The 27,856-nt window shown below is 38.1% G+C and overlaps 2 protein-coding genes across 8 annotated transcripts; both read right to left on the bottom strand.

Moving 5' to 3' along the window:
* Positions 1-77: 77 nt before the first annotated feature.
* On the bottom strand, positions 78-6,438 carry guca1d (guanylate cyclase activator 1d). Of its 2 annotated transcripts, XR_008398311.1 has the most exons (5): positions 6,244-6,438; positions 5,034-5,183; positions 4,414-4,501; positions 3,319-3,583; positions 78-3,092 (listed from the first exon to the last, which is right to left on the bottom strand). XR_008398311.1 is itself a non-coding variant. In XM_017492255.3 (4 exons), exons 1-4 carry the CDS (start codon positions 6,436-6,438, stop codon positions 3,426-3,428), a joined length of 591 nt encoding a protein of 196 aa, XP_017347744.1. In that variant the 3' UTR covers positions 78-3,425. The 2 variants fall into 2 exon arrangements, 1 of the variants encoding a protein (XP_017347744.1); XM_017492255.3 differs by having other exon boundaries at positions 78-3,583.
* Positions 6,432-27,810, bottom strand: dub (duboraya). 6 transcript variants are annotated; one of them, XM_047161914.2, is made up of 7 exons: positions 27,698-27,808; positions 13,654-13,731; positions 12,045-12,122; positions 10,872-10,937; positions 9,481-9,675; positions 8,901-9,396; positions 6,432-6,568 (listed from the first exon to the last, which is right to left on the bottom strand). In XM_047161914.2, exons 1-7 carry the CDS (start codon positions 27,701-27,703, stop codon positions 6,555-6,557), a joined length of 933 nt encoding a protein of 310 aa, XP_047017870.1. In that variant the 5' UTR covers positions 27,704-27,808; the 3' UTR covers positions 6,432-6,554. The 6 variants fall into 6 exon arrangements, with proteins under 6 accessions (XP_047017870.1, XP_047017871.1, XP_047017868.1 ...); XM_047161915.2 differs by having other exon boundaries at positions 13,654-13,728; positions 27,698-27,783; XM_047161912.2 differs by lacking the exon at positions 27,698-27,808 and adding an exon at positions 26,833-27,006.
* Between the last annotated feature and the right edge of the window lie 46 nt (positions 27,811-27,856).

Here is a 27,856-nt window from a genome sequence, read left to right as displayed (position 1 = left end):
TCAGAAGCACAAAGCACAACACTGATATTTTTCCACATTTAAAGCAAAAACACAACTGTTTACATGTTCAGCTTATACTTCACTTGATTTGCAAAGAGTACACAAAAATGATTTCTGATTAACGCTCAGTGTTTACAGAATGAAAATAAAATATATACGTGTATTATAATGTCATCAGCAATTACAGTTGAAAAGCCCTTATTTGTGATCGAATGTGGTCATAAAACATATTGAAAAAAAAAAAAGTTATTTGTATCTGATCATTTTTACAATTCTACAAATGTAATGTAAATGTCATTTATTTCATTAATTCAAGTTTGAACTATTAATTAATCACACCACCATACAAACCAGCCATAACATTAAAACCACCTGCCTAATATTGTGTAGGTCCCCCTTTTGACACCAAAACAGCTCTGACCTGTCAACACAAGACCTTTTGAAGGTGTGCTGTGGTATCTGGTACCAAGACGTTAGCAGCAGATCCTTAAATTCTATAAGTTGCAACGTTTGGCAGTGCACATTATGCTGCTGAAAGAGGCCACTGCCATTAGGGAATACCGTTGCAACAATGTTTAGGTAGAGGTTGGTAGATAGCCAAACATTTTACTCAAGTACTAGTAAAATTACTTATAAAAATAATTACTCAAGTAACAGTAAAATGAATAATGTTAATTCTTACTTGAGTAAGAGTAATAAAGTATCCAAGGAGGAGATGACTCAAGTAGCAAGATAGATAGTAGTTACGTTAAATCAGATTAAAATGAAGGGAAAGTCCTGAATCTCAGACTACATGGAGAACTGTAAGTCACACCTCTCCTAGAAAGTCTGTCTGTCCTGTTTATATGATATAAAACCTGGATTCAAGATGAAGCAGGATATCCCAGTCCTGTGATGGGTACAATACCACAGAACCAGTAATTTTCAACACCAGATCTCTCACACACACACCCCAAAAACCAAACATTTTCTCAACGGTTGACGTTCTTTATTTTCACAGCATGTTGACAACACAAACTTGTCAGCATCTGTATATAAACAAGACAACAGAATATGGAACAGAACAGAAGAGAAAGTGTTAGAATGTGTGTGTGTGTGTGTGTGCACGCACGTGTGTGTCCTGCCTCCTTCGACACGTTCACTTCTTCCCCCTTTCCAAGACTAAGCTGCTAAAAAAGTGAGCAGTTGTTGCAGACCACTTCAGTGTAACGAGAGACTCTCGACCTCATTATACTTGATATAAAGTAATTATTAAAACAACATATATTCATTAATATTTAACAGTAATGGAGGAATGCCACTGAATGTAGCAAAGTGAAAGTACATTTCTGTGATTAAAAATGAACTTGAGTAAGAGTATAAATCTGGTCAGTTAAACTTAGTCTTGAAAGTACATAAAAAAAAGTTGCTCAAGTAAATTTAATGAAGTAAATGTAGCGCATTACTACCCACCTCTGTGTTTAGATAGGTGGTACATGTCAAAGTAACATCCACATGAAATCCAGGACACAAGGTTTCCCAGCAGGAACATTGCCCTGGGTATCACAATGCCTCTGTCAGTTTGCCTTCTTCCCAGAGTGCATCGTGCTGCCATCTCTTCCAAAGGTAAGCGACGCACACGCACCCGGCCGTCCACATGAAGTGATTCCTCACACCAGACTACCGTCTTCCATTGCTCCATGGTCCAGGTTTGATGCTCTTGTGCCCATTGTAGGTGCTTTCGGCTGAGGACAGGGGTCAGCATGGGCAGTCTGATTGGTCTGTAACTACACAGCCCCATACACAGCCAGCTGTGATGCACTGTGTGTTCTGACACCTTTCTATCATAAGCATGAACTTTTTCATCAGTTTGTGCTACAGTATCTCCTCTGTGGGTTTGGACCAGATGGTTTTAGCCTTCACTCCCCACTCGCATCAGTGAGTCTTGGGCGTCCATCATCCTTCCTTGGACCACAAGTCCTGCTGTTTTGGAGATGTTCTGCCCAGTCGTCTAGCCATCACAATTTGGTCCTTGTCAAACTGGCTCAGATCCTTACACTTGCCCATTTTTTCTGCTTCCAACACATCAACTTTGAGAACTGACTGTTGACTTACTGCCCAGTGTTTGGTAAATTACTCAAAAAAGTAATCCACTACAGATTACTAATTACTACTTTAAAATTGTAATCTGATTACTACATATAAAATGTAATGTAATCAGTATTACTAATTACTTTACATTCATGTTACTTTCAAAACCTATCTAACCTACAAAAATACACTGCAAAGTGAAACTCTGTGAGAATACTGGGAGATTTTCTAACATACACCCACACACCGTCTGCCTTCTTTGCATTAGTATGTGTGCATGTAGAGTATATGTATGCGTGAGTGTTTTATAAGCGTATATGTATATGTCTAATTTGTACGCATGAGTGTAATGTTGGTGTGTGCAAGCAATTCACATGAATTTGTTTGAGGATTCCATAGTACACATGTACGTATGAGTAATTTACATATGTGTATGCAAGTGTTTCATATATGTATTCGTAAGTAAGTTTGATTTAAACTCTAATCGTGCCTCATATTTTGTTATGTGTTACACCCACTGCCTAATATATCCCACCCTTTGACAGGTACCATAGTAATGAGTCTGAAAGTCTTGATGATTAAGTGTTCAATGCAGTAGGAATGATGAAACAAATAAGAAACTAAGTAGCATTACTTCATATGAAAATGTTTTGAGGTCCCTCCACACGCTCCACATATGGCTTAGGGCTGTGAATGGACTTCAGTGTGATTGCGTTTCAATGTGGCACTAAGCCTAGCCCTAACCCTTCCCAACCCCTGGAATATGTTTTAATCGGAACTTTGTTGGATGTAAACACCATATTCCGAAAATCCACTGAAAAGAGATATATGCGCATGCTCAATCCGCATGGTACAGTGGGTAGCAACGGCAGCATCTTGAATCTCCCGAGAAATAACAGCGGAAAAAGAAAAGTGCATGTGTAGATCGGCATACTTACAACAACCATGTACACAGGAATATTCTGATGCCTGTACGCATATAAACGTCGTATTCAGAATATGGCTGCAACCCGGCTATAGACCTTAAATGGAATTTGATGCGCATGTAAATAAAGTCATTCACTTCTGACGCAAAAGTAAAAAATAAATAAATAAATAAACTATTTGTGCTTTGTTGTCATTGGCAGTTAATAATTCATGTTATTAATTGAATGTTCTAGGTTTTGTCATTTTGTTATTACACATGATTTAGTTTTTACTGTTCTTAGAATCATTGTTTGATACAAAGTAGATTGCTGAAAACATTACCATCATGTTTCTGGTGTGTCGGTACCATTTCTGTACTGTACTGCATTGTGCTGTCAGAGAGGTTTAAAGTGTTACTGAGCTGCTGTGTGTCCAGGATTAAATTGAACTTAAGTGCTTGTCTGGCCTTGTTCACAGTTGTCTGGTTTCTGTCGCCCTTCAACAATAATCTCTAGCACTGGAGTCAGGTCCATTATTTTCTTCAGCATCTCCATTATGTCTGGGTGCCCTCTGGCTCCTTCAATGAATTCTTCAAGTGTTAATTCACCTTTAGAGATAAAATGGTATAAAAAGGAGCATTTAGTCCAGCAGACAGGAAACAAATTGAACGCTTCTATATTGTTCAGCTTATACTGTTCAGTATGTGATGTTTCCCAGACCGAAGTGGAGTTACTGTTATCACACCAGATTTAATTATCATGACAGTGTCCTGAAGTATTTTATTCCTCTTATACCACAGCAATTTGCAAAAAAGAAAAAGAAATTGGAAAAGCCTGCTTTCTGTGCCAGAAAACCTAAATTTTCAACTCCTTCAAAAAATTTAACATAAACATCTCCTTACAGAAAATTTTTACCTTACCATGAATTGTGCATTTAAAAAAAAATGCACTAATATAAATCTGTGATTTTCCTTGCGGCTGGCATTACTGTCAGAGCTGCTGGTATAGAAAAAAAACTAATCACCTCCTGACCAATTAGAATCGAGAATTCAATAGTGCTGTCGTATTACAAATAATAGCTAATCAAAAGAAGCTGTCCAACAAAGAATTTTTCTTCATTAGTCCTTGAGTTTTTAAAATCAGCCACATAACTTGAATTAAAATAAATTAAATAAAATGTTCAATTAATTACAAGCTATTTGATGTAAAATGTAGTGATGCTACCATCCACTATCGGAGAAAAGTGAATTTAATCAGCTAATAGACTCACTAGCCATGCTACTGTCCCACTGTATTCATAGACAGTTAAGCTAACTTACATTTAAGCTGTTGTGCAACTCAATAAGAATTTGATCCTTCAGAATTTTACATGGACTTTTGATAGCATGAACTACCGAGGATATTAAACGATCCATCTGGCTTAAGTCTTTTTGCTTACCTTCTCCACTGACATCAATTTTTTCGAAGATAAGTGCTACTATTTCTTCTGGTACAATGCTGCGATTTTGCGTGATGTCCTGTATGGCCTGTAGTAATAAAAAATAAAAAGTAGATAAAGTGGCCTTGTAATGAACTGAGGTTATAAATTCTGTTAGTGCTGTAGTCTAATTTCCAAGACTACTTCAATTTGAGACACGGCTGACTGCAGTCTTAACTCAAAAGTCTAATCTTTAAGCAACTTTTAGGATATATGGTCCTGGATTGGATACATATCCTTTACACACCCATGCAGCTCTAATGAAAATGCATATGTTCTTTTAAACTCCCTGATCTTAGACAGCTAACAAGCTTAGCCGGCCTCCAGAGCGAATAAACTTCCAGTCAAGGCTCATGCTGATAATTCTCATGAATATAACTTTTTTGTTGTTGTTTTTATTCATAATGCATAATTAGTGGTCACATCAGTGTCATGATACACACAGTAATTACTGAATCTCATGTATGTTGTATTTTTAAGTACAGTTCCTTTAACTACAATTAAATATATGCTATCTAACAATAGAATTATTTCCACATGCATATTCGCAAAAGTAACGTGCGATTGCTTTTCCAGCATACCGTGAATATCGTCTCCAGTTCTTCTTTGTCAATTTTTCCATTGCCGTCCTGGTCAAACAGTTTAAAATACCACTTTAATTTCTGGTTGATTTCACCTTTAAGCATCAGACTGATTGCAGCGATGTATTCCACAAAGTTTATGTATCCATCCTTAACAGAAATAAATGATGTCAGCTTTAATTAAGTAATCACTTTGTATGCTTGATTCAGTTCTATAATGCAGGTATTAAGAGCATCTACATGCACACTATTAATATGATCATTATCATCTGATCAGCAGACTATTCAAGTGATCATGCAAAGGACACTGATACATTTACACTGGACTCAATCCAATATTAGAGATTATTAGAAAAAAAAAAAAAAAAGAAACGTACTGGATAACATACTATTTAGTAATCAGTTTACCCAGCACATCTATACTTTTAATCTGATCTCTTCCTACATCCAAGTATGTGCTTGAACAAGTTAAATGTAGACAGTATTATGTGCAATTTTGCATAAAATAATAATAAATCAATATTTACTAACAAGGCTACCTCCTGTGTTAAAATGAAAAGTTTAACAACACTTTCTTATTCAGTATGATGCAAAGTGACTGCAGAGGTGTGTATCTTAAATATTTAGAGTCATGTAGAGTGATGAGTTGTCATTATCAGATTAACATGCTCAGTGGTAGAGTGCATGCTTTGCATGTATGAGGTCCTTGGTTCAAACCCCCACTACAGCCAATGGAGAGTTTTATAGTATTTTTGCTTATTTATTTCCTTATTTGTAAGTCACTTTGGACAAAAGTGTCTGCTTAACGGGTAAATGTAAATGCATCTTATGTTCAAAATCAGATTTTTTGCAATTACTAGTAAATTTTGTACACATAAACATGCTCATGATGATACTGAAGTTGAATTACAAAATTATTTTGGTTTATCATGTAACAGTTGGATTGGATAGGTTTCACTAGAGTTTTAGTCCTGTCTGAATCTGCCATGTCAGTATTCTTCAGCCAGCTGGTGCTGGAAAGACTATTTAGCATTTTTACCTTTTTAAAGTAAAATAACTCTATATATAATCCGGTACAAATTGACATCAAATCACTAATGGCTGTACCTTATGTGACATGGCCAGTGTTTTATCGCTAAGAGCAAAAATTCAACCAAGCTATACTTCAGACATGACGGTACATTGGAGACTTTTCATATTCTGTCCTCACCCCATCCATGTCAAACGTGTGGAAGACCTGGTCCACATAAGCATTAGCATCCTCAGGCATTCCCTGCAGCCCGAGGATGGACTTCAGCTCAAACAGCGTGATCAGGCCCGATGGAGACTCCCTCATGAACTTGTTGTACCAGTGGTGCATGTCCTCAGCCAGGATGTCGTCCAGGGTGGTGTGATTGTTGCCCATGTCTGAGGAAACTCTTTGTCACACACCTGGTTTGGCTTGGCACTCCAGCGCACCAGCTAGCCACTTAACATGCCTCTTGTAAAATTGCCCGTGGTTCTCTTACCACTGCTGTCCAGTCACACACTGTTCACTACAGAGAGATCAAGAAAGGGTTTCTAAACCTCTTATGTAGGTGTAGTACTAAAAAGGGTGATCAGTAGAAATAACCTGTAATAGGATAATGGCAGCTTTCTAAGTAGAGCAGCTGGCACAGAAAAAGAGAATGCTTATGTAAGACGTCCTGACCTCACCTCCATGCTCAACAACAGACTGGACTGGAGGCCCAATAGTGAGGTTCTACTAGTCTACAAGAAGGGTATGAGCAGATTCTACTTCCTGAGGAAACTTAATATCCCACCAAATTCCTACCAAATTGCTGGAGACCTTCACAGAAAGTACAATATTCTTTGTTGCAATCAGTTGATGGGAACAGCATCTGAGCTGCCAATGCAAAGAAGCTGAATAAGATAATCAGGAAAGCTGGCTCTATCCCATGCTGCAAACTGAACACCGTGGAGGTGGTGGTGGAAAGGCGGATCCTGGACAAATTAGAGAGGATCATGGACAGTAGCAAACAGTCCCTCCATGCCACCCTGGCCAAACAGAAGAGTTTTGTCTCCTGTTGATTACAGCAGCTTCGCTGTAACAAGGAAAGGTGCAAGAAGTCATTCTTGCCCACTGCTATCCGTCTCTACAACGAGTCAACAAGGAGGTTAGGGAGCTATGTGGACAATGGAGACAATGGACATGTCTATACTGATTTTGCATACCCAACTACTACACTGCATATTGCACAACAATTTTTTACATAGGGTCACTGCACGTTTGTACACATGCACTGCCACTTTACTTATGACTTTTCTTATGAAAACTGTACATTTTTATATTCACACTACTGCAACTGCTCACACACCTGTCTAATGTACAGTTGTAGGCCTGCCAACCTTTATGAAATATATTAATATATTTCATATAGTTAATCTCTACAAGAAACTTAGTCTGGAATTAATTTAATATTTAATTTAACTAAATAATATTATATGTATATTTTTATTTCCTCATTCCTTTTTTTTTTTTTTTTTTTTTTTTTTTGCAATAGTCTTGTGAACTATTTAGTCTGAGTCTTCCCTGTTGCTCTTGTGTTGTGTCTGTTGTGACACCAAATTTCCCCTTGGGAGCCAGTAAAGTATTCTCTCTCTATCTAGAACCAGCTACTATTTGTCCTGGCAGTGGAGCTATTAAAATTCTAAATCAATTAAATAATTAATGATTTACTACATTAAGTACATTTTGTGTACTGTTATGCATTATCAGCATATGCAGTATAGCAGAGATACCATTTTTTTTCTTTTCTGATAACAATACCAAATATATAAATAATCAAAATTTCGATCTACTAAGGTTGAAAATGAGTGATTTTTAATTCAAGCCGTCTAAAATTGAAACAACCTAAACCCTTTAGTATCCTACAATAAAAAGTACACAGCAATCAGTATGACTTACACAAAACTGCAGGTTTTTTATTCACATACTTAAAAAAAAAACAAAAAAAAAAAACATCACAGTGCAAAAAAAAGAAGAATTAAACAAATGAACGTATTTCCAGTGTACTATGACTAAATCACTAACTACTTCTTGTTATGGTAACTAATTTTGTTTCATTCTGTGTAGAACAGTGTAGAGAGGACTACTTTGAGTGACAGAAATATAGTCAAATGTTTAGATACACAAAAGAAGGACAACACATTTGTATATTTCACTCTAAGATGCCTTAAAATAAAGTAAAACATGCTTTCTTTACAAAGAATCTGTGAGTTTAATCTTGAATTAAACTTTGATTATGAACGTAATATACCCGACTGTGTATCTGGCAACACACTATACAGTGTTTTGGAGTTTAAATAAAAAGCAGGTTCTCATCAACATCCATCCATCCTTTACTACATCATGAACTTTAGTGCAATGTATATACAAAATGCCAACAAATAATACTGAATCTGAAAATATTCCACCAGCACACAAAAAAATACTGTTAGCAAAATGTTAACAAAACTGTACAAGAAAAAAAAACTTGCACATGAACACAAACAAAAATACTAAAAGCTTTAAATGGTGATAAAGCTTTGTTGGGAGGTTTCAGGGCATTTTATTCACATTATTATTATTATTATTATTATTATTATTATTATTATTATTATTATTATTATTATTATTATTATTATTGGGCCTCCACTACACCCTTGTGGTTCTCCCGTGCGGCTAGGATTTAGTGAACTGTCCCTTGAGCAGAATTCCTATTTTCATTTCTTAGAGCATTTACATTCCTGTAATACAACAAGACAAACACAAACAACTCTTTTAGATAAACATTCAAACTAGACAAGGAGGAATTCCTATTTTTAAAAAAATAGACAAAGACTCACCTCCTTCTTCTTCCTCTTTTTTCACTTCCTGTTCTGTTTTGTCTTCTGTTGCAGCTGCCAGGTCTCTCTGTGTCTCCATGGTTGTCTCATCATCATGCTCTTGTTTTGTTGACTCTTCTTTCCTGCTGTCTAACTCAGGTTGCTCTGACTTCTTCTCCTCTTCTACTGTCTCCTCCTTCTCACCCGACACAACACACTCCCTGCTCTCTTCTTCTCCTCCCACTGAAGCTAAGGGCTGCTGCTCTGAATCCGCCGATTCTTCATGTCGCTCTTGATCTTGCTGTTGCTTTGACGTAGCAGACTCTGCGTTGGTATGGTCGATCTCCTCTTTCTCCACCTTCTGCTTCTCAAACACATCGTTTTCCTTTCCGTCTGGAGTCGTCAGGCCAGAGACAGTCAGGGTAGCCCTTTCCTCTTCAGTCTCACCTTCTTCTCCACTGGACTTCCTGAGTCGGCGAGACGGTGGACGGCGTTTGATAGAATGACGAGCACGACCCTGTGATCCAGAGCAACATCAAAATAGAACATACACTCGCTATCAGTAACATAGTTTCTAATTAAACACTGAGAGGTGGCCTACCTTGTTGATGCTTAGAAGGACAGAGCCTTCCGCAGGGGTCTCAAAGCTGGCTGGGGTCTCTGTAAGGCTCGGTTTGGATGCTGAAGTTGGGCTGACTGGGCTACAGGGTGAGAGAGGTGGGAAAAATGGCATCTGCGGTTTCCCAGCTCCTGGACTCAATGGGGAAGGCAGGAAGGCCGTCGGTGGAAGAGATGCCTATGAGAAACATAAATAAAATTTATACAATTTTACCCCAAATGTAAACAATCGGACGAGACAGGTTCAGTGTCCGATGTCCTCCTCTCTAGGGCTTCTAGGATTTCTAGGATCTTGTAGATCTAGTATGTAGTTTTTGATATAGACCTTGCATTGAGGTACATAGAATAGAGTACACAGAGTTCAGTGTTACAGGTTGAGCCACAGTGTCTAACCCTGGAGGCTGTCAAGTTTGTCTGTGAGCTGGCAGATGCTGATCTGCACCCCTTCCTATCTAGAGACTATCGCGGCTCAGGAACTCAAGTCGCGCCTCAGGTGTCGGATCATCCTTCTTCTGGAAGAGTCTCTCGGACGTGGCCACACATACCATCCTCATGCTTCATGGTCAAGCACCAAGAGGAGGGCTTGAACCTGAAGCTATCAGGAGGATGACACTGAACTGTGGCTTTGGCCCTAAAATGAACAATTTTGATTATTTGGTTGGGTAAGAGTTAACTCAGAACCAGGGTCTGAGTCTGCCAGTTGGGCTCACTGAGCCTATATTGCCCCAGGGAGCCAAAGAGGACAGCATTTCTCAGATGGTTAATACCAAGACACTAGACACACAGCCAATAGCTGTCATTGTACTCCTGGAGTTTTTGGCATTAGTTGCTGGAGCATAAATCCATGGTGGTTTGGATAATCATTAGTTTCTCAACTGGTGTGCTGAGAGTGGCTTTACAAGAATGGTGGGACAGACATGTTCTGGCCCTGTTAACACTGGTACCACCAAATATTTGAAGGATGCAAAGACATGTACATGCTCCTTTCCCACTAAACAACGCTTCCCTAGATAGCATGTTACAGTGAACTGGATGCATGCAACAAAGAGAGAAAAAAGAGAAAAAAAAACAGGAGAAGAAAGCAAGCATCTACAGAAAACAACTGAAGCACATATGTTGTGCCCTATTTTGCATTTCCTATCATTGTTCATGGCTATATCAACAGAAAGCTGTGAAACCAGTGATGGATTTGAATAAAATTGAAGAAAAAAAAAGAGGAAATGTCTCTTTTAACCATCCTTGCCACCAGAGGGTGACACACTAGAGGGTGTGCGTCTGTTTGTTTATGTGTGCATGTGTGTTGGGGGAGGGGGTATAAGGGGGAGGGGGTATAAGGGGGAGGGGGGGGGGGTTGTGAAAAAAAAAAGCACCCACCTGTAGTTTCTCAATCAGGGCAGAGTTTCGATTCTTCCTCGGTGGGTGGGAACCAACTTCTGCTTTCTGTTGTTTAAAAAAGACTATGATTAATGTTCCATATTACTAAACCCTTAAAAAATCAAGTATACACTTGCACAAGAAATATACAAGACTCTTGCAGAAGAACGCATGACCCAAAAAACTTTGTGACATTTAAAAACAAGGTTCCATCTAGCATGATAAAGTTTGTCTCTTAAAAGTGCTTTATACCACAGTGCTGTTGAATTCTTCTGATTGGTCAGAAGATTTTGATTTGTTTTCTTATAACAGCAGCTCTGACAATAATTCCAGCTGCAAATCACAGGTTTATATTAACATACTTGTTCAGATATGTAATCGTTTCTATAGTAACAGCTCATTCACTGGGACTAGTATGGCTAGTGTTCCACATAATCCAAGACTAATAGGCTATTAAAAAATCTAAACCATGTTGTTATTTAATAATTAAAAGTTCTCTGTAAGGGGACATTTATTTAACATTTATGGAAGGAGTCTCCAGTATCAGCTCCTTGTAACTATCCATAACATCTTCAGGAGAGAGGTAGTGCTTTCTGGTTTCTCTGTAACAAGCTGAATTTTTTTTTTTTTTTTTTTTTTTGTATTATTAAGTCTTAATTTGGTCTTATTCAAGAGAGAAAAAAAACTAAAGGCAAGTGAAGGAATGACTCTTTACAGCTATGATAACCGGATCCAACTTGTCTCATGGACAGTCCACAATATTATACAACACCATAAATGGATAAACATCATGTGTTGTTCTTTGTTAAATAAAAATTGTAATGATGGCAAATTGCTGTGGTGTAAGAGTGGTATAAAACACTTTGTGATGTGCTGTTAAAGGAAAAGAACCAACTTCGGGTGGTAACAGTAACTCAGCATCACGCCACTCCATTTCTGATTTCCTTCCTATAACAGCACACCCTCAAATGTTTTATTAATTACATACTGAACCCTACAGAGGGTTTCCCTTCCAGAAAATGTCCCAAGTAGACTCTGTTAGTTCAGAATATGCAGAAAACAGCTCAGTGAAATACTCTTTCACTGTTTGTGAGTCTCTAATCAAGACATGTCTTAGGAAGATTTCCTCCTAGTAGGTTTTCCTTATGCTTCATGTTTCTCATCATGTCTCACCTCGTCCTGTCCCTGACCCACATCATTACTGGCAGGAATTGGCAGTGTGCGTGGAGGTCTCCTGCGTACAGGCTTGTTCTGAAATGCAATGCAACACAAACTATACTTAGAATGTCCTGTACTGTCAGGTCTTTAAGAACTGAGCTTTGATCAGAAGCGACATGGCTGGTAAATAGAGCATGACAGCAAAGGTACAAACAGGTATAAATTTGACAAAGAATGAATTCATTGATCATATCACCCAACCAAAATATAAATGCGTATCGGAGAAAACATCACAAAAAAATGAAAGCAAGAGAATGACAAAGGGCTGTATCTGTGACTAAAATCAGTGGGAAACAGAGATGGCTAAGAAAAGCAGGAATGCAGGATCGCTGATTGATAAGTGCAGTGAAAGTGAGAGATAGTGGTGCCAAATTGGTTTCATTCAAAGCTTTGCTGTTGAGGGGGAAAATCAAACATCACTGACAGTGAGGGGTTTAGAGGTTACAGCATGGCCCTGTCAAACCACTTCAACTGAGTCTATATGCATACATAGCCTTTTACAACCACACCAGCATATTATTTCAGTTCTAATACAGGGTGTCCTAAAAGTCTCCACACATAGGGGAAATGAACACTTTTTAGTAAAATGTCTTCCAAAAATATATTTTAAAATGTATTTTATTATTTTATTTTATTTAATTTATTTACATATTTTTCAGATTTAGGAATTCCTTTGATAAAAGAAGAACATACTGAAATCATTCACATGACTGGATTGGGAAGCTGTCGCAAGGTTGCGATGGACTTTAACAGGAAACATGGTGAACACATCACACACGACATTGTTCCCAAATTTATTATCAAATTCAAAAAGACGAAGTGTTGCAAAGCGACCGAGAAGTGAACGTTTATCATCATCCACTGACGAAGGCACAAGGGATGTGGTGCTGGCATGCATAGTCCCTTATGTATGGAGACTTTTGTGACACCCTGTAGTTTCTATCATAACAGCTCATTCAAACTTTGATGGCAGACGATCCATGTCTGCTAAATCAATGTCTAAATATGTGTTGTCATTTAATACAAGGATAATGTCAAATTACTCTAGTACTTTGTAACAGTCATAGCTAAAGCTGTAGTTTTAAGTTGTAATGGTTGAGAAAATGCTGTGGTATAAGAGGAACAAAACACTTTGAGGAAAATAATCAACCTGGGGTGGTACCAGTAACTGGTGGTTGATTATTTTCCTATAACAGCAGATTATTCTTTACTTATTGGAGTCATTAGAGCTTTTCATTTCTGAGTTGTCCCCAGAAAAAAAAAACAGAAACAACCTGTTTTGCTATGTAGATTAAAAATGTATCATATAAAATGTCACTTTCACTATTTTAATAATTGCAAGTGAAGACTCAAGATGACATTTTTGATTCTTGTTTTGAGTTACTGAGCTTTAGATGAATTTTATTCAATTCAAATGACCAGTGAATTATAAATAATCACTAATAATAAAGATGGTCTTTTTAAGCAAAGGGCCGTGTGGAAACGTAAGCATAAGGAAGTAAGAGACGCAGTCTGAATGAGGAAGGATGGAGAGACTGATCAGTTACAGTTTGAGAAGCCTCACCACTTCATCTGCTGTAGGAAGGGGAGCCTGACATGCAAACTTTCCAGCCAGCTCAGCCACAGAGAGTCTCGACCCCTTCTGAAATACATCACCGTTAGTGGAGTGTAAAGCATGCACGCAACAACAGCTGCTGAAATGGGAAGAACTGGAAGTTAAACTGGTTTGTGTGTGTGTGTGTGGATGGGTGTTGGTGGTCATTATTCTGATGTAGGCAACTGGCACGAAGACCAAAATAATTTCAGAATTATTTCCCTTTAGCTTTACATTAAAAAGCGTTAAAACCTGTAAATGGCAGAAAGACTTATATCATGACAGAACCGGTCAGAACAAGTTCCTGGTGTCAGTCACGAGGCGATAAGATATGTCTGCAGCCAGTGGGCAGCTGTGGCTCAGGTCCTTGTGCAAGATACTGAACCACAAGTGGCTCCCAATGGCTGGCTAGCACCTTGCATGACAGCTCTGCAGTCATTGGTGTGCATGTTTGAGAATTGGTGAATGTGAAACAGTGTAACGCGCTTTGTAGAACCGCTAAGTTTTTTTTTTTTTTTAAAGTGCTATATAAATGCAGACCATTTAAGTGCAGACCATGAAGTTTTCCCATCTCTGAATATTATACTCTGATTGGCTGGATGCCACCTACCTGTGCCAAAACATTACCAAAAAAAATGGGTTAAAATCTTTTTTTTTTTTCATCCAAAAAGGAAAACAACTTTGTATGTAAAAACATGTTCAAACTTGATATCATCCACAGGAAAACTCTGCAAGCTGATTTACTACGTGCTTATATAGGATTGCATCTATTCAAATCAACAAAATAGCATGTTTTGTCTGGTTTGGAATGTTTGTCTTGATGAATATGCTGTTTGGGTGTTTCTACCTACAAATGCAAAATACAGGGTAGAGTCAATGCAAACAGATTCATTTAACACTCACCGTGTGATTTACTAAACCTGAAAAGTGCGTAAATTAATACGTCCAGAAGCACGTATTAAATTTGTAGACAATTTTGGCCAGATAAACACAAAATAATTCTTTTCAAGAGATCATTTTCTTTTTATATTCTTTTTAAATCACCCTCAACACGCACAAATTTATCTCCTTGCATACGCAAATTAAATTTGAAATCTTAGATCTGTTTTTTGTTATTTATTATTTTATTTGTTACGTTTTGGTTCAGTTTGAATATATATCTTTTATTTACTTTAATATTTATTAATAGTTCATACATATTCATATTTACATATTTATTTTATTTTAAAAAGGACAGTACATTTTCATGGTACAGTCAGTACTGTTTGTTCTTGTAATAAAGTTTAGCAATATTTTACGGTTGATTAATTGGTTATCCGCAGGTACTGCCCAACTTAGTTATCGGTATCTGTAAAAAAAAAAATCAGTCGACCCCTACTCAACAATATAAAGCTACATACAATATAGGGCTCAAGTATAGGATGGAAAATACATATCTTGCTCACTAAGAATATAAAATCTGTTATACCGCCACATATCTTGCATAGATCAGACTAAACAACATTTCATATTCCACAACAGGAAACCACGATAAGCTACGATGCGCAGCTCAAGCAGTCGAAAAAAATACTTCAGAAAGAGCTCTATGGGAACCTAAAGTGATCTTGTATTTAATATACATATACTGTATCGTTGTTGTTGTTGTTGTTGTTTTTAAATTTAAGACAGAGGACAATTACAAGTTTGTTGTACTCAAACATACTGATACTGAAATGAGTAACATGTTTAGTATTAAGCAGTCAGGTGCATTACAGAACGTGATGTTGGTTGCTGTCATGTGCTGTTCCTCGTGTTATGTTTAAGACATCGTATAGCATTTAAACAGCATCCCTAACAGAGTGTTTGAGTGTGGCCGACTTGAGTATACTACATACAGAGCAATATCGGCAAGCATGATCATTAAAATGAGTGCAAAGTGCTATGATTTAAAATGCTTTGTAAGCAATGGGTAGACCATGGTGTGCCTCAGTGCTCAATGGTCAGAGAACTGAAGTGCACACTCTCATTTCTACTCCATTTCACTATATTTTAAGTTACATTACAAGTGCAGCAGCCTGAGTGTTTGCTGTTCGTGTTTATGATAATCTTGTGAACAGTATCATAGGAGACCATCGTGTAAAGCCTCTAGAACCTTTTGAGAAGTTTACTGGGGTATTGTGCATCTTCATTCAAATCTGTCAGCTCAGTCTGGTAGGCTATAGGATTTTGGTAACTAAATAATTTCAAATGGGAATTTTAATAATAGCTGTTTAAAAATTCTCCAGGTCCATAGGAAAATCCAGCTCCTGCCAACATGAGTTGGACACAAAGTTAGTCTTGGTATGATCTCTGACCTCTATCATCCCAGCTCAGACCAATCATTCTTCCTACCCTTGGCCTCTTTATCTAGTCATTAGCGTTATCAGGATTAGCATTGACTGGAAACCCGTCCTTACTGAGTGTTTAACAGAGCTCAAGAGTGAGGCAATAACATGCCTGGAGGTTTCTGTTTGCTTCACCATATCTGTTCCTGTCAGTCAACACCTCATGTACTGCTATGCAGCTTTCACTGGATGAGGGTGTAATGAGCATCTAGCAAGAGGGAAAGGGAGGAGTGAGTCTAAGGTCTGAGCATGACTCAATGTCTTCTCTGATCTCTGCTCTCACAATCTCTCTCCCAGAGTCTCCCATAGTGCTCTGACCTTATTTAGACTAAATCATTACTCCTTGGTTTCCCAGTCTGTCTCTGCCGAATATACCTAAGTTTTGTGTTTCTATTTTATGATGCAAAAATTAAACCTTAAAGACTGAGCTGCCCGACATCATACTAGCCCAGTCGATGAAATCTCTCCGAACTTGAAATATAAGGCAATGAAAAGCATATTTTGCAGGCAATAAGTCATGTTGGAGCATAAGAAGAACCTCCTAGAGTCTGCCTACTAAGAGGAAAAAATAAAACATATATTGTTTTTTTTTTAAAACAAACCAACCATTTATATTTTGCATAATGCCTCTGAGACCCCTCTCTAGGCGTGTGCTAGTTTAGCTTTTGTTCCCTTCTCATTCAACGCTGTATTGTTTCCTGAGCTGAAGCCTTTACTGTACTACAATCCTTATTAGGCTTAAAATCCTTACAAAGAAGTCATTACATTATATATCAAAATGAAACAATGAAACCTTATAATTCACTTAGTCAGTAGTTGTTGTTTGTCTGACAACTCCTGCTAATTTCAGCTAGCGTCCTCATGGGGTAGTTTTAGTGTTAGCACCAAGCAAACTGTAGTGCAACTCCCCACACAGGTTTGCTACGTACTGTAGTTCTAGTTTTACAGTGAATCTTTAATATAGTCATAGTGAAAGTGTAGGCTACAGTTTACTCATCACTTATAGTATATCTCATAGCTGCCTGTCAGTTAGCATAGCTCATGTAGCTGTGTGTCTCTCATAGAGATTTCCATTTAGCTATACAATCTGGTGATATCTGCTTGTCAGAGATCTGTGAGGTTATTTTTAGGCTACAAATGGCATAAATACATTTATGTCATTATACTGTTATTACTGTGTGTGATTTTACTTCATGTGTCAGCAGCAAAAAAAAAAAAAAAAAAAACGCAAACAAAACACTGATGGAGTAACACACCTAGCATAAAAACATTAAGAAATGATCATGGAAATGGAAACTGGCATAAAAGTTATGTACCAGAATATAACAGTTAGGATAGTGCAAAACATGCAGCGAATGACATTTTGAGTTTACACATGCAAAACAATGGTTACAAAATAAAAATAAAAAACCACATGTCAAAGCATCATCCTGTGCCCATTGCAGTTTTGTATGTACTATGAATATGCTAGGACTCATTGCTGCTCACCAGACTGTTACTTTGTGGTATGTTATTTCTTATACTATCATGCACAGGTGGCAGAATTTAATATAAACAGTTCTGCTCCAACCACACCATTTCAGCAAGTAGAAACCACACTGAGAATTTATATGAACACCTGACTGAACACTATGTATTCAAGAGTAACAAACATATACAGTCATGATTACAACCTGCTTAGGGAGTCTTATTTATACCCCTCTCATATCTAGTGTCTGGAGTTACCTTTGTCTAGTGTGTGGTGTCATCGTTATTTGAAAATACATCATTCATCATTTACATCAAGTAAAATCGTCAACGAATGGTGCAGATTTCAAATGACTGTTAACTTTTCCAGGACTGGCCGTCCCAGCACATTCAGCCCAAGAGCAGACCATCTGATGCAAAAAGAAGTCTCCAAGATTAATTATTAAGAGCAACATTTTTACATTATTTCCTGCTTCACATGCAGCCCAAGTAAATTTTGGGCAACTGGAAAGACAATGAATCTCCCACGTCAGTAAGGTTCTGTTCAATTTCATTCTTTTGCTTCACACAGTCATATGTTCATATAATTGCTTGTTTCGATGAGAGAAATAAAAATTGTGAGCTTAATCTTTTAGAGTGTAAAAACTGTACTTAAATAAATAGTTGGTCAGAAATGTAGTGGATCAACCAAGACATTTCTTTGTCTGTGCAGGGATCTGAACTCAATCTATTGATCAATAGCCCAAAGTCTTAATCACAGAGCGACCATTACTGTCTGATACCAATACTGCTTGGCTGTTTAACCACATTAGCCTTATAACTAAACAAGCAAACATTTTTTATCATATACCTTTAAATTTTCTCTGTACACACTACAAGAGAAAACAGGGCTTTTAGTGCGGCCTGACTCGAGTAGTCTTTTTGGCTAGCAGAGCAGCAAGCTTCATGCTAGTGCAGGGTGTGGACCCTTTCCTCTGAGAACAAGTGGACAAGTTTGCAGTGTATGTACGTGAGAGTTGATTCTGCAGCTTATCTCTCAGTCTGCTTTAATATTACCCACTCTGTTTCAAACGACACAACTGTGGAGATTATAGCAGTCTCTAGCACGTTTCAGCTATGGGTTTTTAAAACTCTTACAGCCACACCTGCACCCTCATGCCTCTGGAGCCTTCTGCAGAAGACAGCTTCATCTTGACAACAGGGAGAGATTCATCATGACAAACTAGATCATATACACCAAGTACTAATACACCAAGTACACCAGCCCTCATGTTTAACTACACATGGGATCAAATTCATTAGAATTCATTGCTAAGCATGAACCAGTCACGAGGGTGAGTGTGGAATGTAGGACTCTGATATCTCTTTATTGTTGCTGGTGATTGAGTTGGTGTTGGTTCAGGAGATAATCAAACATTTATGAATGAAACCTGGAGCATTATTTTAAAAAATGGTGTAACATTATTAACCATAGAAGATTTTACATGTGGCTTTGGGCCCATATATTACAATCCAAAAAAAAAATACTTTTGCATCTAGTGCATACAGTAGATGAACTACTACCCACTGGAACATCGTCATAGACAATCACACAATACCAAAGATAGATTACAGCTTGTTCTGAGTATACTGCCCACAGGATGTTTTGCTAGTAGTAGCATTAAGGTACTACAGTGAAGAAATTGCAAGACTAGCTGTCCCCTAATGTCACTGGTTCTTGGTTTCAGGTCAGCAGCTTTTGTGTGCTGGAACCAAACCCATTTTGCCAGATGAGAAATAGCTCTTTTGTAGTGGAAACAGGCAGATTAGTTCACGATTAGGTTTATGCAACAGCATCTGTCAGTGCAAAAGAACTATGAAATACCATGCATTGGATAAGTACAGTATCTCACAAAAGTGAGTACACCCCTCACATTTTTGTAAATATTTGATTATATCTTTTAATGTGACAACACTGAAGAAATGACACTTTGCTACAATGTAAAGTAGTGAGTGTACAGCTTGTGTAACAGTGTAAATTTGCTGCCCCCTCAAAATAACTCAACACACAGTCATTAATGTCTAAACCGCTGGCAACAAAAGTGAGTACACCCCTAAGTGAAAATGTCCAAATTGGGCCCAAAGTGTCAATATTTCGTGTGGCCACCATTATTTTACAGCACTGCCTTAAGCCTCTTGGGCATGGAGTTCACCAGAGCTTCACAGGTTGCCACTGGAGTCCTCTTCCACTCCTCAATGACGACATCACGGAGCGGGTGGATGTTAGAGACCTTGTGCTCCTCCACCTTCCGTTTGAGGATGCACCACAGATGCTCAATAGGGTTTAGGTCTGGAGACATGCTTGGCCAGTCCATCACCTTCACCCTCAGCTTCTTTAGCAAGGCAGTGGTCGTCTTGGAGGTGTGTTTGGGGTCGTTATCATGCTGGAATACTGTATACGGATCATGCTCTGCTTCAGTATGTCACAGTACATGTTGGCATTCATGGTTCTCTCAATGAATAGATGTATGAGTGCTGCCAGCACTGCTGCAGAGGTTGAAGGGGTGGGGGTCAGCCTGTCAGTGCTCAGACCATGCGTCGCACACTGAATCAAATTGGTCTGCATGGTTGTTGTCACAGAAGGAAGCCTCTTCTAAAGATGATGCACAAGAAAGCCTTCAAACAGTTTGCTGAAGACAAGCAGACTAAGGACATGGATTACTGGAACCAAGATAAACTTATTTGGTTCAGATGGTGTCAAGCGTGTTTGGCTGCAACCAGGTGAGGAGTACAAAGACAAGTGTGTCTTACCTACAGTCAAGCATGGTGGTGGGAGTGTCATGGTCTGGGGCTGCATGAGTGCTGCCGGCACTGGGGAGCTACAGTTCATTGAAGGAACCAAGAATGCCAACATGTACTGTGACATACTGAAGCAGAGAATGATACCCTCCCTTCAGAGACTGGGCCGCAGGGCAGTATTTCAGCATGATAACGACCCCAAACACACCTCCAAGACAACCACTGCCTTGCTAAAGAAGCTGAGGGTGAGGGTGATGGACCTAAACCCTATTGACCACCTGTGGTGCATCCTCAAACGGAAGGTGGAGGAGCACAAGCTCTCTAACATCCACCAGCTCAGTGATGTCATAATGGAGGAGTGGAAGAGGACTCCAATGGCAACCTGTGAAGCTCTGGTGAACTCCAATCCCAAGAGGGTTAAGGCAGTGCTGGAAAATAATGGTGGCCACACAAAATATCGACACTTTGGGCCTAATTTGGACATTTTCACTTAGGGGTGTACTCACTTTTGTTGTCAGAGGTTTAGACATTAATGGCTGTGTGTTGAGTTATTTTGAGGGGACAGCAAATTTACACTGTTACACAAGCTGTACACTCACTACTTTACATTGTAGCAAAGTGTCATTTCTTCAGTGTTGTCACATTAAAAGATATAATCAAATATTCACAAAAATGTGAGGGGTTTACTCACTTTTGTGAGATACTGTATGTGCACCCTTTGAACTTTTTAGCACTCTGCAATGTTTCAACCTGGAATTGAAATGGGCTTGTCATGGAGCTACACAAAATAATCCATAATAATGAATTGGGGGGGAAAGATATTTGCAAAATGATTTACAGATATAAAATGTAAAAGTTATTACGTAAGTATGCACTCCCGTTGCTGTGCAGTCAGATCTTCCATAAAGCAGACCAGAGCACATGATTCAAGATATTATTTTAAGTTATTTTAAGACCTGCACTGTGCAGATGAAAGTTTGATTACCTTGCTTTAAGGACCAGTATTGTCTGGCTATTGGCTCATTGCTAGAACCTCCTCTGAGATTCTTTTTTCAGGGTGTGACTTCATGCTTTGGCTCAGATTGTTATAGGTGTCTGTTTGGTAGGGAAAAAAGGATCTCCCCAAACGTATGCACTCCGCTTGTTGTTGGGCCACAACACAATACCTGTTATTGATTAATTTCCCATAGCAGAGTTTTACGCAAATGTTCTATGCCTTACATAATGACTTTTAATATGATATGAGATATATTGCACAGTGTAACTGTGGAGATCTGAAAAGTTGCTTCATTCTAAAAAAAAAAATATTGTATGATGTTATTTTGTGAATATTACAATTGTCATAAATATCCCAGAGTTGGTTTTTTACAGGGTCTGGGAGATTTTGAGGTTTTGATTTGAACTGGTTTTAATGATCACTATACTGTTTTTATTTCCAGACCTGACAACCCTGATGACAGCAACAGTGAAATAACTGACAGCCTAAGCTTCAACCGCTTGTAAAATTGTTATTTAACAAGAATTGTGTAACTTCCTAATACAGTTATGTTACTCAATTTGAAGCAACATCCCAAAAGGGCTGGGCTGGTATGTGCAATCTGTGCGCTATATTCACACTGACACCCAGTCTGCAGGGCCTAAAAAAAGCTTTCCATGAATATGCTCGGGCCAATGCTCAAGCTAATGAACTGGAGCTCTAATGCTATTAGCTATTAAATGCCACTCTATACAATGCATGCATGCTACTGATATTATAGATACCTGTTTTATTCTCTAACGGGAAAATATAATCTGCCAATCCTGATTAAACATACAACACTAAGTTTAGATAAGCGATGTTCATGGAAACCCCCTTCAAAGCTAGAAATTGAAAAAAAAAGCATCTTTAACCAGCTGAAACACCATTTTAAGGCAGTGTCTTTCCTGTCGAAGTGAATCAAAATGACATTTTGAGGAACAGAAATGAACAAAATTGATGTAAGAAAAAAAGAACTGGTTGAAATTTATTATTTCATCATTCATTACAACACTTAAAAAGATGCGTAGCATACATGAATGTTTCACCAGTGCTCACAGAACGGATGAGAGCTTGTGAAAGTGGAACCTGACTCCTGTTTCGATGGAAACTTTGTGGCAACTATTTTTGAATGCTTTTCTCTTATAGAAAATAATCAGTCCTGATCATGTCCCTTCCTGTCCTCTGTTTCATCTGTATACGTGTGTGTGTGTGTGTGTGTACATGCACTGGGAACAGCTGCTGAGGTGGGATTGATGATAACTCGGCCCTGCCAAAGTTTTCACATAGCTGACATTCAGGATGTAATGAACTCAAATAGCCTGGAAGGCGCGCACACACACACACACGCATACACACACACACACACACACACACACACACACACACGCATACACATACACACACACACGCACACACACACACACACACACACACACACACACACAAAACGCCCTTTAACATCACAGGGAAACGTTGTCAGCTTATCTCATGCTGGGATTAGTTATAACATCACATATTAATCGGTTGACTGCAGGATTTCCTCTACAGGATGTTGAAGATGCTTGACTCTTACACTGCAAAGTTTACCACCCTGACATTGATTATTTTTCTGTAGCACCACATCCTTGAGTGGTTTATTCCTCTTAACCACAGCAATTTGCCAAGGGTTGGAATGAATATTGCTCGTTACATTTTATTACATCATATTACATATTAAATTACTACTCATTTATAGGTACACGCAGTCTGTGTGTTTGAGTTGCTTCTTTAGGTTTGCACTAGAGCTACAATTCTAATGGTGCTAATAAGTAAAATTGAACTAGGAAAATTTACAGCCTCTAGTTTAGCATCAGGCTAAACCAATACACACCTCAAATCACACTAAGTCATCAAGCAACCTCAAACAGTTTCAGTTATGGGGTTATTGACACTATGACAATTTTTAAATCTTTCCCTTTTTTTTTTTTTTTTTTTAGCATCTAGCTTGATGTCACTTCGCACTAACATCAGGTGTGGCCCATAGTTTGAAAGTGGAACGTTAGAAGAGATTTTAATGATGACAAAACTAGTTTGATTTGTCTATTTTGAATTACAGATTAAGTTTTGATGATAATAATGATATTAATAATAATAATGATAATAATAAATAATAATCTTTTGAGGCAACTCTTTCTTGAAGAGAAATGACTTACTTCTTCAGCACAGTTTGTTGTCACTCAGTGTTAGGGTTAGATAGGAGACGTTGCCTAAAGTCTGAAGTAGGAATTTTAACCAGGTTAAAAAAGCCAAACACTTTCACTTGAATGGAAGAGGATGTGATATGTGAAAAAGGGATTTGCTCCAAGTAGAAATTCATTTTGCATCCACCTCCTGTGATTTTGGTGCTTTTCCTCTTCTAATTTACTCATTCCACCTTATTAAGGCTTGACATGTAGATGCCGTGATGAATCCAGTGAGCTGGGAACAGGAAAACCACCAAAATGTTTAGTACTGTGGTACTTCAAGGACCAGGGTCGAGAAACACATCTCTAGATGGACTTTAACTCGAGATATTCAGAAAACCTATATGTTAACACAGAGGTTCTCAACCTTTTGCAACTAAAGCCCCCACCTGCATATTGGAGGAGACCAGGTATAATGATTACCTGTTCTATCTATCTATCTATCTATCTATCTATCTATCTATCTATAATCTGTTTTTGATAGATAGATAGATTTGTTTGCTTTTGTGTTTTTGTATTTTTTTATATTATTTTTCAAAAATAACTTTTATAACGTTTATAAAACTATATAACAGACAAGTATGGAACATGAATGATCAAAAATGTTTCTGAACACTATAACTACTTTGAACAAGAGAGCTAGGCTGTAATAACATGGACTATTTTACATGTAAAACATGTTGCATTCCATTCGTCTGGGTTCTAAAAACATTCGCATATGAATGATGTAAATGGGGACGAAGGGCATCTCGTTATCCATGACATTGTTAAATTTCCGGCTCTGACAGAGCAGACGCAGAGAGAGGTGTGAGTGCAGCGGGAAAGCAAGACCTCACGCTTGCAGGACAGTACTGACGACATTTGGAAAGTCGCTAAGGTTTGTCCAAAAAGTCGCTAGCCGTTTTTTTTTTTTTCTGAGGTTTCGAGGGTCGAAAACTCCAGAGTAGTGTAGACTGTAGTTTAGAATAAAAACGCACTAGTGTAAACAGGGCTTTTAAGAAGTGTTTTGTAGTTTCTATCAAAAGCACATCCTCATGCTAGTTCACTAGGTCAGGGACTAAGAATAGCTTTGGGCTAAACTCCTGTGAACAAGAGCTCAGAGCTGGGGTTATGTCTTTCTGGAAGACTCAATGAGCAGGAACTGCTTATTATTACCATTCCAAGATATATGCAGTATGTATTTAATACAAATTCCTCATTTTTAAGTGTCGGCTAAATGAATAAATGTAATGTATTTTTTAGCAACTGCTTAGTGTGAGCTCACAAGCTATCACAAACTATCTAAATGAACCTGCTCAACATATTTTATTTGATGAGCTAACAAGCTAGCGGCAAAGGTTAGTCAACATAATGTTTCCTAACCTTCACAAACTACACATAAACACTTTCCCCTCCACAAATCCAGTGTGATTTCATGTTGTTTGTATGATGCTAAACTGGTAGCTATAAGCACCTCTTGCCTCTTAGCAGCATTCAAGCACAAAACTAAGAACGCAAACTTCAGACAACAAACATTTATTGGCTGCTGAACTATAATTATGAGGCTTAACTATTTAAATATAGCCTATAGAGCAGTTAAAATTGAACAGTTGCTGTTTTCTTTTAGGTTTGTAATTGCTAGCAACAATTCTCTTGTGGCGCCTCTACACAAACAAACAGCCAGCGATGATAGTAATAATGTCTTATTACTCACACATGACATGTTCGAGCCAATTAAGCAGTTCACATGAAGCAACCTCTAATTTGTAACCTAAAGGTAACACTGGCTCAGGAATGATTTATTTCTGTTGTATATTCTATTTTAATAGTTTACATTATTGTTAATATTAAATGCGCTGTACACACAATACACACAATCTCTCAGTGCAGTGTTTGCATTTTTTCTCCATTGATCTGTTCACAGATGGCAAGAAATGAAGCACATCCCAATCCAGCATCAACAGCACTCCAGAGTTCTTAAAGCCACAGCCATATGTCAGAAGAACAAACCGACAAAAGCTAATTACACACACGACGCAGCTGACTTCATTTTGAAACATCCATCCATCCATCCATTTTCCGTACCGCTTATCCTACACAGGGTTGTGGGGGAGCCTGGAGGCTATGCCAGGGGACTCGGGGCACAAGATGGGGGAAACACTGGACTGGGTGTCAACCCATCACAGAGCACAATCACACACACTCTCACACATCCATTCACACAATACAGACAATTTAGAGATGTCAGTCATGCATGTCTACAATGCTGGGGGAGGAAACCAGAGTACCCAGAGGAAACCCGCGAAGCATGGGTTGAACATACAAACTTCACGCACACAGAGTGGAGGTGGTAATCGCACCCCCAACCCCGGAGGTGTGCGGCAAACGTGGTACCCACAGGAACTCATGTGGCAGACACTCCACATAAGGTAAGGAGTCTCCAGTACCAGCAGAGGTAAATCTGTAACTTTAAGCTTCTACCACATGGAAGTCCTCACGATAGAACGCTTTGCAGTCTCTCAGTATCATGACATAAGAGAGAGAAAAAAGACAGGCTGGTGAGGAACTTGTTATTTAAAGATATTCAAATAAAAATGATAATGGAAACTAACTAGTTTTGTAGCAGTTCCACAACTATGAAGAGATAAAGAAAAAATGCTGTGCCATTCTTTAGTAAATAAAAATCATTAGCTTGGTATAACAGGAACAAAACATTTTGGCACATGCTGTTATAGGAACATAGTTCAGGTTTGGGCTGGTAGTAGTAATTCCACTTTAACACACCATCCTATTGTTATTTTCTTGCAACAGCATGTCCAGTCATGTTTTATTCCTTATTTTTTTGTCATGTTTCATTCCTCAGTTACTATCGATATTATATTAAACATTTTGGTAACAGTGCACAGACATAAAATAACACCAAATACTCCAGTAAAGCTGGTCATATGCTTCAAGGTTGACCAAGTAAGAAGAACCTGAAATGTACTATTTATAGTTTCAATTGAGAAATCTGAATGTAAAAACTTCAGGCCTTAGTATCATACTCATTATGTTATATAATAACCTTCTCAAAATGAAAGAAATGATTACAACTCGGGCCTTTACACAATATAAATACAATGCAACGTGCATTATGGAGCAGGTAACCTCGCTACGTTCCCTGAAATCAGCATGAATATCTATTAAGGTCAAGCCAAAGCCTTGTTTACCAGTGACATCTCTGCAGGCATAAACCTCAAAATAGTCACAGGCTATTTAAAGTGACTGCCATTTCCTTTTTCTTACTCTTACACTTTAGCAGCCTCGCACAAAATAATATTACCTTATCTGTATTATTGTCCATTTTCACACGTACACCCTTACAACAGTGTGTCACATAAACCCGCCATTTTGATTTGTTCTACGGATGAGGTTACACCACTTCCTGTGTCAGTTAGCTCACTGCAATCCATTCCATGCTTGAATTTAACGGAAGAGTCGAACGTTGTTGGTCCGCCAGCACTGAACAGAAATGTGCAAATATAGCAAGACAGAGAAACATCACTTGTATCAGTATGGACTGGAGTAAAAATAAAATAACAGCTCATTCGAAACTTTATTTAATTTTTTTTTAAAGTGTTTATAAAATATGTAACAAAAGGAATTGAAATTAATGATGTCTTATTTTTTTTCGCCACGTCTAACTTGGAGAATACTTTTAATATTACTATCATTTTATTATCCTTATTATGATCTGCTAGTGCTTCATGAGCTCACAGAACCCCATTTTACCCGTTAAAACAATGTAATATCAAATGTCTTAATCTATTATTATGAACGCATCTATGTATATAGCATTGTTGGGTGTTTTCATTGACATATTTCTGTTTTGTTTCATATTTGGTGGCATTTAACACTCCAATCACTCACACACTGCACACTGCCATACTACTCATAACAATATAGTAAAAGAAGTTATGAACCTGTTATAATACTATGCCATATTTGAATGCAAATTTATGCTGGCAATTCGACTTTCATCCTCTTACTGCCTCACTTGACTTTTAACTTGACTTTTATACGGTCCCTGACTTTAATAAAGACAGATCAAAGAATTTGTTAACATGAGCTCTTATCACATGATCAGAGAATCAAACCAGTCCATTTAATTCACAAATCCCAAACAAAACTGGGCTTCTTGTGCTTACCGCCATGTTTCCCCTCCTGTGTTTGGAGAGCTCCCCTGAACACTCTTGCTGCTCTATAGTTTATCAGCTAGCTGAAGTTGAAGCTGGAGCTCCCCTCTCACCCTCCACCCAAGGTCAGGGTTGCCAGATTGAAATTTAGTGTTTACAGTCCTAAAAACC

Source organism: Ictalurus punctatus, chromosome 18, assembly GCF_001660625.3.
Source record: "Ictalurus punctatus breed USDA103 chromosome 18, Coco_2.0, whole genome shotgun sequence".
Lineage (NCBI taxonomy): Eukaryota > Metazoa > Chordata > Actinopteri > Siluriformes > Ictaluridae > Ictalurus > Ictalurus punctatus.
The sequence above is the reverse complement of the archived record's forward strand: the minus strand, read 5'-3'. Positions and strand labels throughout refer to the sequence as shown.

Bases quoted from the DNA above. Each gene is read 5' to 3' on its own strand.
- dub (XM_047161912.2), bottom strand. From the start codon at position 26,853: ATGGACAATAATACAGATAAG. The intron at 12,123-13,653 runs GTGAGGCTTCTC...ATTGCATTTCAG, and splicing joins TTCCTACAGCAGATGAAGTG to AACAAGCCTGTACGCAGGAG. The intron at 9,397-9,480 runs GTAGGCCACCTC...TCTGGATCACAG, and splicing joins TCCTTCTAAGCATCAACAAG to GGTCGTGCTCGTCATTCTAT.
- guca1d (XM_017492255.3), bottom strand. From the start codon at position 6,438: ATGGGCAACAATCACACCACCCTGGACGACATCCTGGCTGAGGACATG. The intron at 5,184-6,243 runs GTGAGGACAGAA...ATTTCTGTTAAG, and splicing joins ACACGTTTGACATGGATGGG to GATGGATACATAAACTTTGT. The intron at 3,584-4,413 runs GTAAGCAAAAAG...TTATCTCTAAAG, and splicing joins AATTGATGTCAGTGGAGAAG to GTGAATTAACACTTGAAGAA.